This window comes from Stegodyphus dumicola, chromosome 6 (assembly GCF_044657685.1).
Source record: "Stegodyphus dumicola isolate Sdum_Otavi_A_Nest chromosome 6, ASM4465768v1".
Lineage (NCBI taxonomy): Eukaryota > Metazoa > Arthropoda > Arachnida > Araneae > Eresidae > Stegodyphus > Stegodyphus dumicola.
The window spans coordinates 55,181,997-55,196,941 of NC_140773.1; the positions used below are offsets into that span (position 1 = coordinate 55,181,997).

At 33.8% G+C, this 14,945-nt stretch overlaps 1 protein-coding gene across 2 annotated transcripts in view; it reads left to right on the forward strand.

Moving 5' to 3' along the window:
• LOC118196733 (BTB/POZ domain-containing protein KCTD16-like) overlaps positions 1-14,945 on the forward strand; it is an 89,164-nt gene that overhangs the window by 36,513 nt on the left and 37,706 nt on the right. The window contains exon 1 of one of the 2 annotated variants that reach the window (XM_035368189.2): positions 3,596-3,970. The exons of the other annotated variant lie outside the window; for it this stretch is intronic. Coding sequence (XP_035224080.1) covers positions 3,950-3,970 — 21 coding nt within the window. The 5' untranslated portion in view covers positions 3,596-3,949. Of the gene's footprint in view, positions 1-3,595; positions 3,971-14,945 lie in introns of those variants that run through there. 2 annotated transcript variants of the gene reach the window in all.

Consider the following 14,945-nt stretch of genomic DNA (forward strand, 5'->3'; position numbering starts at 1 on the left):
AAGATTCCATGTGTATGATTCCAATAATTTGTAACTTTCCGAAAATAGCCGTAAAAGAGCTAGACTTTAAAAAACAACTTTTAAACATTCAGACGAAGAAAAATCAGTTGATGTGAGGAAAATATTTTGAGCATAGAACCCAAATAATGAGCCAGAGGTTTTTTCTTTTTCTCTCTCTCTTTTTTAGTGGTGCGTCTGTCTAGGAGTACGTATTTTAAAGCATTTCATATATGCTTTATGTATCTGAATCCAAAAATAAAGTTGGTTAGTTTACGCGCAAATAACCTGCTGATGTAGTGATATCTTTCTAAGCAGACAACCCACAGTTAAGATGATTTTCGTCTTCTGTGGGAAAATCGAATTCTATGTTCAGAACTATATTTATCTTGTAAAACGAATATTTCACTTTTTGCATATGGGTTAAGAAAATACTAGTTATTCTGGAGTATCAACTTTATGATTTTGAAAGCCATTATACACGGTATATAGTGATTCATAGAGACTAATGAATATTCATGTCTTTTTAAGTTCGAATCTCGGATAAATTATGGACATTTGTAACTGAAGCATCATTTCAATACAGTTTTATCTTAACATTTGTCCAAGCTTAAATCCCATCAATAAGTTATTAATAGGAAAAATTACGCATGAGACTTTTGGACATCATTCCTGGAGATATTTTGATCAAAACTGTGAAGAAACTTAGCGAATAGACTTCACATACTTTGTCTATATTTAATACTCCAACCCTACGATTGAGTACTGATGTTTCTAGTTATGCAAATAACTACTAGAATGTTTTTAAGCGATAATCCATACACAATGGAATTTCCCCTATAAGGGTGGCCCTTTTGAAAATTGTTACTGGAATAATTATTTAAGTACTTAATTTCTATACTGTCAAAAACGCCCAGAATCGCTTTGCGAGCAATATGTGGACTCAGATTTTAGTCTGGTTTATATGCTTACTTGTCAGTTTCATTATTCATTCTTCCAATGTTAAGCGATTGACGCAGAAATTATTATCAGACTTGTTTAGAGACTTAACTATTAAATTTGATTAAGCACACCACTTAGAATATCATTCACGTCTGCCATTATTGATAAAACTTACTTCAAACAGCAATACTTTAGTACAAATAGTATTATTCTTATAATAGAGTTATACGTTACAGCTGCTATCTACGCTACTAGGCCCTGCGTTTTTCCAATACGTTTCGATCTTTAAAAAAAAATCTGACGTGAACACCACAGGACTTCCTTTCACAGCCTATTAAATTATACACATTTTTCCGACACATGATTCAAACTGATTTCATCGAATTTCATTAGAGATATATTTTTCATTCAATCAATTCAGTTCTCATTTCGAGACAAGGCAAAAATACATCAAAATTAAAATCATCTTTATTAAAAATTCTAAATACAGAAAACCATAGAACACCAAATACAGTTAAAAACATTTTTTGCAATTCAAATTAGAGTTTCTACGACAAAGCAAACAATTCAGTCAGCGGGCAGGAAGCCAAAATTTCACTGCACAAAATTAAAATTTAACTTTTTTTTTTTTTTTTTTTCTTTTTCTTTTTTGGTTCAACGATCCCATGTTATCTTGTCAGATGAGATAAAGTTCAGTACGCATTCGAATGGTGTAAGATAATACAGGAAGCTGCGTGAAATATTTTAGAAAAATTTTGAAAATGCTATTTAATCTCAAGCTATTCAGAGACATATGTAATTCTTATCTAATTAATCACTGGGCTCACTCTTAAGTCCTAATTCTGGACCTTCCTTTGCTGAGGCGATTAAAATCCTTCGTTGAGCCGATTTGGAGAGCGTGTTTAGAAACTGATTCTACAGACGATAAGATCACACTGCGGACAAATAAAATAGAAAAGTCTCGCTTTTGTTGATCGCGCGATGCTGGGAAGGCTCTAGCGTAGCACATTTGAAATGAATTTGTCTAGCCGCTTTAAAATGGGAATATTGTTAAAATTGAGATGCATAAATCCACAAACTTTCAGAGCACTAAATAATTAATTAATAAGAAATAATAAAAAGAAATAGTTACGAATTCTGCGTAATGTAACATGAAAAGTCTGAAGAGAGTGAAGCTCTGCGGAAAAGAAAGTTACAGGGGCTGGCTATCTCGCTAAAATGGAGAGATATTGCCAAGTTGGCAATGGTTTTGTCGACTTATCTTTGTTGCAAAACTGATCGAGAAATCACCAAAAGTCGCCAAACTTGCGACATTTTGGTCCAATCCATGTATAACTGTAACTGACGCTGCAATTGGCTAAGTTTAATTGATCCCTATAGTGTAACTGTAATCGCATCCTGCCCTTATATTATGCAACTTAACTGTATTTACTTTTCCGTAATTTCAAGAAATGGAAGGTAATAGAGATTTCTCGAAGACCAGAGAATAACTATATAAGACCGCAGAACATCAGTTCTCAGTTTTCAGTTCAGAGTTGACTTCCGAGAATTCAGAGATCTCTGTGCGAGCTTCGCTATTTGGATGAGCTTTGCATTGTGTTTAACGTTGTTAGTAGTTTGAAGCGATGACTACTGATTGTGTTCTATCTTACTGAAAAGAGATGTACAAATCTTTTTGTGAAATTTTTCACAAAAATACGAAAACTGTTTTCTTTTCGGAAAACGAATTTACTCAAGTTATCGGTTCTGTGAGCATTCAACCAATTACGAACTCGTACGCACGCAGCAATATTATTGAGTAAGTTTTAACATCCGTCATTGTAGAATAGTTTTTAATGCTGTTTTTGAACTATGCGGCAGTCCAGTTTCGGAATTTCTTTGGATTTGATTTTAATAGAAAGGTTTAATACATATTTAAAAAAGAGAAGCGAGTGTACTATTAACTTGAAGCAAGTTATTTTGAACACGCAATTTGATTTTATGTCATATAACATGTAATGCTTTTTGCAAAACGAGGAAAATAATCAACTAAGTATATGAAAAGAGCGGATTAAACTTGTTTTTGAAAGGAGTTGTGTATCGAGGTGTAAGAAATTTAGTTACAATTTATGAAACAGACTTTCTAGTATTTATTATCTATATACTGGCTTCATTACTAAATCATATTCCTTTGAATTTCATCACTTTCCTTGATGTGTTTAGTTAGCGATTTTACAGAATTCTTCAATGTTTGCGACTTAGGAAAATTATTTTGAAAGAAAAAAAAAACTCCGCGAAGTTACCAATGTTGCCTTTATAAACAGGTGCCTTACTTAAAATTCGCTTAAGCTATGAGGTTAAACCTCTGTTAAAAAAAATAGTAAAGCAGCCAAACTTTTCTTGCGGCTGAACGAAAGAAAAAGAATTGCTTCGTCTTCAGCTTTCTTCATCTTATAGGGGATTATTCATATCTTATGTATCATTTTATCTTTTCCGTCGATACAGTAGAGAGATGTTAGGACCATGCGAAGTGCCTGAACACAGACATGCGCACGTGAGGTAAGTCCAAAATAACACACGGAAGGGAGTGGTTTCCATCCTGCAGCAGCAGGTCTTTTCTCATTGAACCTCTGGTCTCTCTTGCATGTGCACTCAGAGAGCGACAAGTGCGAGGCACCAGGTGGTAGAGGAGAAGGAGGAGGCGAGGAAGGTCTCCAGGATCGATCCGATCTTGACGTCACTGCCCAACTCATTTCAGCAACTCCCCCCACCCTACGATCCTGTCCAGACCGCTGGATGAGAGCAGCCGGATCTGCACGCCTCCTACCGGATTCCTGGACGTACCAAAATTCCGTCAGATCACAGCAGGGGACCCCTCTTCATCTGCCCATCTACTTCGCAGCAGGGAAGTATCCGAGGGATTTTGTTGAGTCTTTCACTTCTCTCTTTCGACTCCTGAGTGAAAACAGAGAGCAATTTGTTGTGATCGCTGAGAGAAGGCAGATTTGACGACCGGGAGCTGGTGTTTTGTATGCTACGGGAAGCGTCTGAGGTAAGGAAAAATATTCACTTGTGGTGAATATTGTCAGTACTTCTGAATATGAAAATCTCAGAAACCTATGGAATTAAATCTGAATTTTAATGGAATATAAATTTGAGACCACAGATATATTTCTTTTTTGTTTTAGATGCTGATACATACGTAATCTATTTTAACTTTATTTTAATAGTTTTTTTATGTAATGTGAAATCAATAATAAATATATAGGTGCTGTGAAAATGGTTCGAAAACAGTAAAAACAATAATCTAAACTAATGGAAATTTCATTAAATCGCCTCTCAAATTTATGCAAGTTTAACTGTATTATAAGAAAAATTATGACTTCTTCTCAAGATTTATTTCTATGAATATATTACGTAATAATAATAATAACATTAATATAAATTGAAGGAGGTCATGATAAATAAAAGATAATTTGGCTTCATTAATTAACTAGCAAATAAATACTTAAATTTATATTTGTTTGCTAGTTTTTTAAACATGTACAGAACGTTATTTTAGGTATGCCGATCATTGTAACTGTTGGTAAAGACGGCAATTCTTAATGCAACTAATAAATGCTCTGTTGTCTCTATTTGAATTGCGACATGTTTGAATAGTTAAAATTATTAATTCCAATTATGGCTTGTAATTTAATATAAATGTGGTAAAGACGTATTTTTCTCGTCCCCTTTCCCTCGGGTTTCATGGTAACGAAACCGAAATAGTTTATGCTATTAGTTAGAACTTTAGTTACCAATAGTTTCAGTATTTTTGTATGTTTTCTCAATATCAGGATTATAAACTTACCATCATATAAAATGCTTTTTACTTGCTCATAATACTTCTACAAAGTTTTACACCTGAAATTTATCCGACAGTTGCATTGAAGCTATCATGTCGCATAATTATAAACATTTCAAGTTTCGCTTTGTCGCAACATCAACTTATGAAAAGAAGTTCGAAACAAAATTACTTTCTTGATTAATTCAATTAAATCTGATGTTATGGAATGCAATATGAAATGCAAAAAAAATTCTAGCCATGACTTAATTAAATTAAAGAATGCAATCTCGATTCTTACTCTTTATTACCAAATTTGGTACCCTCGGAAAACCCCCTGAAGACAAATGCCACTATAAAGCCAACTATTTCGTCAGCATTTGAGGAAAACTGTCTGAAAAATTTTAAAGCAATTCGAAAGTTGACTTCTACGAGCCATCCATTAATTTCTAAAATGCTTGATAAGGAATCCAGAGATGCATAATATTAGAAGCATTATTATACAAAAATTTAAACCAAATATAAATTTCAGAACAACCGACCACAGTAGATTTATTAAGCAATTTACTGAATACAGTAGGATCTATTAAATGGTAAGACAGTTTATATGTTCTGTAGAATAGGGTTCTATTTATTATTCGATTTAATATTTTTTTTTTTTTTTGTAAATATTTTTCTAAACCCTTAACATTCGCACTGTAAATATGATAACTCAAATCTTCTAACAACGCACTGTATTCTTAGATTTACTGCTCGTATTATGGTAAAATGTTTCTAACTAGTTAATCAGGTGACTAAATTTTTAATATAGACATTTTAAATGTCTGCTTCACATAGCTTCTTATTAGATGCTATGAACATATTAGGCGATATAATACTAGAAGTCCTTGAGCATAAAATCATTGTAATGTAAAATAGACAAACGATTACATCTTCATTGCTACAATTCACTTACTCAAATTGGTACTGAAAATTGTCTCCCGGAAGTTATCAAATTCGGTTAGAAGACTCGCAATTTACTAGTAATTAGTAAATTCGGTTGTCCTATCATTTTCGGAATCCTGAAAAGCTATGGATAGAACACATGATCTTCGGATTTCCTTTCCTGATCAATATGTGATGCTTTGCGGCAGAGGTGTTCTCTCCTAAAAATTGCATACGCTAGGAGCAAACTAACCACAGAAGATTTAAAAACATGAAATACATTATGAAAAATATGTACTGCGACCACTGTTTTAAGCATAAAACAAGGAATCAAGTTTCACAATTTTGTCACGTTTAATTGAAAGAACTCCATCGTAATTTTGTGCCCAATGGGACTCCTCTTCTCAAAAAGGAATTTTTTTTCTTCAGTCGTGCCCTAGATTTCGCGGGCGTTGTTAAAAAGTTAAATTAGGACGTAAGTCTCCAATCTCTTTCACTTAGAGATGATGAGTGTCAGCGGTGCACAACTAGTCTTATACTAACTGTACCTAAAACCTTATATACTATAATTATAAAAATACTGAGATGCTAAAACGAAAAGATATACACAGTATTTACGCTACGTGTAAAAGTTTAACATTTGTTCAATTGCAATTATAGAATTCTCATATTTTTACAGCATACTAGGCTGCAACCCTGCCAGATGAGCGAGCTGCGGCCAAAACAAAGTGTACAAGTTCTGTGTACATGTTAAAAGAAATGCATAAAAAATGTTAATATAAATTAAATTAGCTCATTATTTCTAAGCAACAACAAATTCATAAATAATTCTTTTGTTGCCAAACCAGGAAGCAAAACCGTTTGATACTTCAGGTATGTATATGACGTCATGATTTAAAATTAATGTAATATAACAACTTTTTTCAATATTAATAAAAACGTTAACATGGCAATAACATATCGTGTCAATTCTCTTAACCTGAAGCAAAAATGCTGTTACCAGCAGCTATTTATAAAAGGTGCTGACATTAACGAAACCTTTCCGACATACAATGATGTCTTAAGCAATCGCATGCCTTCATCAAAGTTAGAATATGACCATATATGATAATAATATCATACTATTGGAAAGAGGGTCGGTTTGAACGCCTAGCAAGCACTAAACCACATGATAATAACATGTTTAATATTTAACAATGCTACTTTGTATTTTGTAAACCTTACAAATATTTAATTAACAAACTCTACAATTTGAAAACGACCAGTAGCAACATTTTTCGAATTAAAAGCATTTTATCTGCAGCGCGCGCGTTTGTTGTCACTCGGAAAAATGGGGGCGAAAATTAGTATCATCAGAGTTTTTAATTAATATCTGGGCTGGTTAAAGTCCCATGAAGACAAGAATGGTCGAAATCGCTTCCTACGAATTTTTGGAATCCGGGAGTACTTCTCTCGGAACTCAACTCGCCGCCGTTTCAGAGAAGATGATGTCATATACAAACAAACAGAGAGACGCGCACAGTATAGATTATACAGTATTTAACAGTATAGATTGCTTAAATGCAACATGCTGTAAGATATGAATTTTTATTTACATCTTCGACCTTGAAAAGTAAGCTGAGGTGCAATGCTAAGCATTCTGATTATTTGCTACCTCTTAAAGAATTCAGTTATTGATATTTTTAATGCAGTGTTGCGCATCAGCACGAATGCGTTCTTCCTCACGAGTACACTTGGTATCCTTAAGAAAAATAAGATGCTTTAGATTGCAAGGAATTTTCCGTTAGCAATTTTGCCAAGGAAGTTTCTTTCTTGAGGCCTTAGGAACATTGTAAAATGTTAAAGAATGAAACATTTTGTTACATACTCTTTAAGAACAAAACGTGCAGTGTGCAGTGGAATGGGAAATACGAACGCGGCAACGCAGTGTCCGAAGAACGTGGAAAAAGAAAAGTTGTTTTAATCATGGATATTTATGAGAAATGGTGTTTGATATTTACAAGAATTAATCAATTGATCGACCAGCTACTATAATACATGCATCATAACGACGATGAAGCACGTTTACGACACGCAAATGGATTCTCCGGAAAATCTTGTCCTAGAAATGATGGTTTTGCTGCAAAAGTATGTGACATACAGAGTAGCTTCCATATCACTTAAATCGTTGTGGTGCATGTATTTCATCCGATGGTTGTTCATTTGAAAACGTCTGTAAATCAAATCCTAAACATTATTTCTTATAAATATCTACCATTAAAACGACTTTTCTTTTTTCGTGTTCATTGTACATATTGCGTTTTCCTTTCACATCTCACATTCCACGAAACATAAATAGTAGAAAATTTCTAGAATATTTTACTATTAGAAAGTCTCTGAGGGTAGTAGAGATTCTACTATTTTTTTATGAAACTGGACTTGCCATTGGTATATAATGCATTCCAAAATCTTATTCGAAATTTGATTTTGAGGGTAATGAATAAAATATTTCTCAAAGATATAAAATGAATTAATTCTATCCCTTTACTTGGATTAATTCCTTCGAGGAACTCAACTATAATTTATTTGAAAATTGTAATAATTTAATGTATAAAATCATGTATATAAACAGTGAAAGCAATAAATATACATGTAAAGTCGTTTTAAATCGAAGTTTAAAGCCGCTTTACGTGATCCGAGAAGAGCTCTTAGAGTAAGAGAAGGTAGAAACGAGGAGGGATGTCATTACTTGGAAGAGGAAACTCTTTCGATGAGAATAGATTATCCTTCTAATGTTCTTCCGTTTCTTTGCATTACGGGCTGCTTGAGATCGTCAGGTTGTTTAAACTTAAAACTCTGTGTTTAAAAACCTGTCCAATGCTTTTTAGTTTTCGGCAACTTAGCGAAATATTCCTGGAAAAATCAACAATATCATTAATGAAAATGCTAATGGTCTTGCTGACTATTACGTAATAAGATGTCAGTGTTCTAGATGAAAGCATTAAGACAACAGGTTGTAACCAAGGTTTGTACTTTTGCAAATTAATATGAAAATTCTACTTGCAATAAAAGTATTCTATGTATTCATTTTTCCTTCTGCGTTTCTCAGCTTGTTATTACTGCTTATGTGCAGTTCTTAGAGTTTTTCTGTATTCAACTCTGATGATTTCTACTAATTTTTTTAAGTCCTCCCATCTTCTAGCCTTATATCATGGACTTATAAAAGTACAATATAACTCCCCCCTAGTGCAAACTCCCATTCAAGCTCTTTTTCAAAAACTTCGAAGATTATATCTAGCACAGTCTGATGTCAACTCTCTTTCAGACGGGACTCAACGTTCTGAGCGATTCTCCAATCCCAAGGTTTCTTCTATTATCTTCAAATTATGACCGATATTGAAATGATTCTTCCAGAAAAATTTTATTGAAATCATCTTTTGCTGATCTACAAACTGAAATAGAACAAGATTGTCAGAACAAAAGGTTTGCTGCGTAAATTATATTGCATGAAATCGTCTTCCAAGTATTGAGAAAAAGCAATTGAAAAGTTTTTTTCATTCTGTTGAAGGGTAACGCTTTCTCTATATACTTTTTCATTTTGGGGAGAAATAGTTCATGAATCCACTAAGTGAGGAGCAAAGCACTGGTAATTTTCTCATGACACATGCATATCGTTTCACTCTTAACCTCTCAGAACCTCTTGCCTTAACCTTATCTCTCAGAATATTGATTCTAGGGATGTTTCACTGTGCAGGTTTGTCCAATACAAATCCAATCTTCTTCACAAATTATTATTTCTTAGTACTATTACCAGAAATTATCTTCCATTTATTCAAACCAATAACAGATTTTAATTTCTACAGTCAGATGTGATTTATTTCTTGCACTAGCTCCTTTTTTTCCAAAATGTATAATGTGGGCTATTTCAGAATATGAATTGACAGGACGATTTTCAGCTATCATAATGAAATCAATTTTCAATTGTATTGACTTTCTCCTTGCTTTCCTTTCAAACTTTTTTTGAATGTTTATAATTTTTGGACTCATAAATAGATAAAGTTTCAAGGAATACATTTATAAATAAACAAGAATAAGGGGGAAATTGCATCAGTTCATAAAACTCATAAAAGTTATGCTAAGAAAATGAGTGTCAAGACTGAGTGCCTGATCCAAATCTAAAGCAAATGAGTGCCAATGCAAGACTGATTGTCTGATCCAAATCTAAAGCAAATGAGTGTCAATGCAAGACTGAGTGCCTGATCCAAATCTAAAGCAAATGAGTGTCAATGCAAGACTGAGTGCCTGATCCAAATCTAAAGCAAATGAGTGTCAATGCAAGACTGAGTGCCTGATCCAAATCTAAAGCAAATGAGTGTCAATGCAAGACTGAGTGCCTGATCCAAATCTAAAGAAAATGGATCAGTCACGAGGAAGGATTTTATGACAAATGAATGCCGATACAAATTTTATTCAAAACATTTGATTTAGCATTCATATATTCGGAATAAAATAGCTCTAAATAAAAATGTGAAAGAATAACTGGATTCAACTCGTAGTTTTTCTCAAATCCACTAAGACAGTTTTTCAACTTGGAAACATTAGGAAAAACATTAGGAAAACATGGATTCTATCTGTAAATTTTCATCTTTCAGACTTAAGTACCAATTGAAACAAATCTGCCATAATTGGGGGGAGGGCTTTCATGTGCTTATAATATTTCGAATATCTAGCATGAGACATGGAGCTTATTAACTTTTCTGTTTTAATGGACCTTTACTTGTAATCGTTTGTATAATTCTATTTTTTCTGAAAGCTTATTTTGAATTCTTGATTTTGGTATTTACTGCATATTTTAGTCTCTAATTCTGTACTCTTTTTTTTTTTCGGGGGGAGGATGCTTTCATTTTCTCTTTCTCAAGAGATAACAAGATAGGATGGAATTTCCTAAACTGAAACATTCAAGTAACACTTAAATCACGTCTAGATTATTTACTTTTCCACTTAACCGCCCACGTCCCTACCCTATAGTCTGTACACTTCGAGGTCTTTACGACTTTTCCTTATTTATGTTAGTAACGCGTATTGTCGTCAAAGTACAATACTTACTTTCTCTACCTCATCTGATACTATCAAGTCAGAAGAGGACAGGAACAAGCATACGGGACGCCAGGACTTTACCATTTTGTGATGCAGGTACAGTCCCGTGATGCTACTGATCCAGTGACGCACCTCACAGAAATGTGTTAATGTGTTTCCAAAACATTTTATGCAGATATTATTTAGAAGGACGTGTCAACATTAATTAAAGTGCTTTCCCCCCTCCCAAAATCTTCAGTTGCAAAACTGATAATTCATAATCGTACTCAATCTTCTTAAAAATATATTAGACATTTAAGATTATCTCATTTACATGCTAATTTATTTTATGTTAACCTCGGAGAATCTTTCGATCTATGTGTTTTCATACTCCTAGTTATTTTTTCTATTCAGATATATTTTGTTTTGAAGCATGTATAATCCCCCTAACTTAAGTAATATGTGTAAATTTTACTTTTACGAGCTCAATTTTATTTTAGAATATTTATACAGCTGTAAATCCGTACGTTTGGAAGCACAAACGGATCCAATATAATTACTTGTGAAGTTTCCCATACCACTTCAAAGTTATTGAGTGCTATTTGAAATATCAACATATTTCATGTAGTAGTCATATAAAACATTAACAGTTATGGGAAAGACTCACAATTTTCTCGTCATTTCTTAGATGAAATAACTGCCGAGATCACTAAGATTCCTGCAGACCCGTCGCAAGTCAGTGATGAATCCAAAATTAAAATACTAATTAAAAGGATCAAAATTAACTTTACATATGTGCTATAATTATAAAAAGTGGAAAACATTTTACGAAAATTTTGAAATCCATTTGTATGAAAGTAAGCAGAGAGTTTTTTACAAAGAATGGCATTGATTGAAATAAGAGATAACGTTAGTTTCTGTTAATAAAAATCGTTTACTTACAGAAAAATCTATTTGCGAACACTTGAAGTAAAAGAAATTTATAGAATGAAAAATATTAGTTGGGTAATTTATCCTTTTGGAAAAATTGCGGAAGATATAATGGTTTTATTTCAGAATATAACTTAAAATAGTTTATTAAATAGAAAATTTTCAATCAAGAGAAACGTTTTATAAAATATACTTCTTTTTGTAACTTAATAAAGAAAACTGCGCGACATTTTTGTCGCACCTCACGTGATTATACGATAACAGGTAATGCGATTAGCTAAGAATTAAAAAAAGTATACATATTCCAATACCATTAAATCATTCTCTACTGCTGCTGATTATATTTGACCTACAGGGCTCGTAAACTGACTTTTCAGAACTGTGCACACAAACTTGCCTCATTAAATTGCTAGGGTGCAGTAATTTCGATATCGAGCGGCGTATAAAAATGGCAATTTCTAGCAACATTAAAAGGAAACTGTTGAATAATTGTGGCGCACAGGAGTTGTTTTTTGCACGTAAAGTGAGCTTTGCGTCATGTAATAGGAAATGTTTGACTTTCTATTCTCGCCAGCACGAAAGAATATTGGCTTTTCTTTCTTTAATTACACAGAAATGTGAGTTGCTAAACAAACATATTTCGTAAAACAAGAATTTCTCGGAAGTCTATGACGCATTTAACGATATAATTTCTTTTATTCTTCTGTAAATTTAAAGTAAATATTTGCATCAAAATGCCAAACAAACATTTTCTGATTTAATGAAATATTTCTAATAGCTTAATTTCCTTAACGAATTCAATAATCGAGTGAATAAACCCAATGGGTATTGGTAATTCATTCTGTGCTCAGTTCTCAATAAAAAGGTTGTTTGCATGCGGTATTTATAGATTTCCAGATATGCAATTTGATTGCAAAGCCATTTCGTTTAGAAAATTTTAACATGTTAGCTAGAATCTGACTTAAGCAGCTTTGGCACCGGGAGTATAAAACACATGGACCCGGTTCCTACACCCAGAAAGTGTACCCTTATGATGCCCTGGACTATCGTGGCTTAGGCCATCCAAGTGTGTACGGCGGCGGCCTGAAAACAGGTTCATCTATAGGCTTTCCAGTCCTTCGTGGTCTCCGTACGTCCGGAAGTGGTGATCCTGGGTTGCCTGTTTAGCAAAGGCCGGGGGGGGGAACTGAGTTCAAAGTTTTAAAATTCCGCCGCAGTGGAGTGGAATCCCATTGCGCGCGGTTTATGTGTAAGCACCGAGGACTCCCTTTTGAGGGCTTTTTGAAGAGTTTCCTGCCTCCCACCTAATACTAAGGTATGCGGCCGGTCCGTGTAAAATCGAAGGTGGTGGAATACGTAACTTAAATCGACTAACCTCTGCTTATTCTCGTTACCATTTTCACCTAGATAACCGTATTCGTTGAAGAATAATATTTCAGACAATGATTTGATTTACTAAGACTTTTCATTAATTGAAAGTGTTTATTAAGGCGAACGTTTCAAATAAGCAAATAATTAAATAAAACTATCCCTTCTCTGATAATGTAGTTACATAACATCTCGTTCACAAAATATGATTTACTTAATAATATTTTCAATAAATAAATTACTTTTATGAATGTAATTTAACTAAGCAGCGTTTTCTATAACACTATTTAAATTTTGTGCTGTTATTTTATATTAATCAATATAAGTTTCACAAAGAATTTTTTAATGATTTCATTGCACATAATATTATCAAAGCTAGCATAAAACATTAGAGCACAAATATATATAAAATCGATATTTCAGTCTTTATTGGCTATTTTAGTTTTAGAACTCCTTAAGAAGAAGCCTATAGTTTCAGTTGAATGGTTTATACTGCTATGCTTATCGATGTAATAAAGTGAAAATTTTAGGGTGTTTTAAAAGTTGAAAGAAATTCGAGAAGGAATAATAAACCAAATATAAGTATCGAGTTTTTGTTAGTCCTTAAGGAAACACTTTTTTTTTCAAACAAAAGGCAACAGAAGAATTTTTTTCAAACAAAAGGCAACAAAAGACCGTTACGTAAATTATTGCAAGAGGTCTGTAAGGGCTTCGGATACAGCTGTGTGAATACTTTAGATAATAATTAATCTACTCTTTTCTTACATGCATGTATGGTCTCGAAAGCCGCCTGCCAAAAAAGAGAGCAGAATTTGTAAAATCTTTCTATGGAAATCTGTTTTGTAGTCACAGTTCACAAGGGAAAACCTTGAAAATATTAACGCAGTTAAGATTTCTCCGACAGTAGAACCTGAATCGAACTTCAGTGTTTGACGATTTAGTGTCCTCGATTTTTATGCAGCAATGTGACAACATAAAATAAGAATGTTATAATTTGGTTAGGTAATGTATATTTTAATAATTATTCACTCTGAAAAGACCATAGAAGAAAACTTAAAATACACTCTATAACAAAAAAAAAAAAAAAAAAAAAAAATCGACGCACCAAGAAACAATCATGCGATTGCTTTGAAATTTCGTATGCATAAATTTTTTGACCAAATATGCAAGTGTTTAAAATTTTGTGTCCAGTGAATGAATAGTGCGATATCCAGCGCATCGAAACTGTGCATGCAGCAGATGTATATAAGGAGCTGTTCTTGAACTGTTGTTAAAACTATGTTGCATTGCGATTTAGAGTACCTTTCAACGACTGAAAAATTACCTTGAAGCAGAATTCGAGCTCATTAGGAGCAACTGTCAGAGTTTGAAAGAGGTCGTATCATTGGATTGAAAGAGATAGCTTGAGAAAATCGGAGAATCGCTCTTCATATGAGTCGAAGCGATGCAGCGATTGGTAGATGCTGGCAAGAATGAGTGACCAATGGCAGATTTCAGGGTCATGATGGTAGCGATCAACCTAGGGCCACAACAGATCAAGAGGACTGTCTGATTGTCAAATTAGCTGTCACAGCGCCTGATTCATCGCTATCAAACATTTGACTTGCGACCTGCACACAAGTGTGAGTGTCCACCATGACCATTCACAAACGGCCGATAGAGCGAAATCTACGCTCGTACCTACCGTTACGCCACCTGCCACTCATGCCTGCACACTGTCGAGCAAGATTACAGTGGTGCTTGGCTCGATCAGGTTGGAATGATGCTGATTGGGGATGTATAGTTTTTACCGACAAATCCCGCTTCCAACTGTGTCGTGACGGTAATCGAAGACATGGCCGGAGATGCCCAGAGCAGAGTGCCGATCCTGCTTTCACAATTGGACGCTACACAGGCACTCAACCAGGAGTTATGGTCTGGGGTGCTC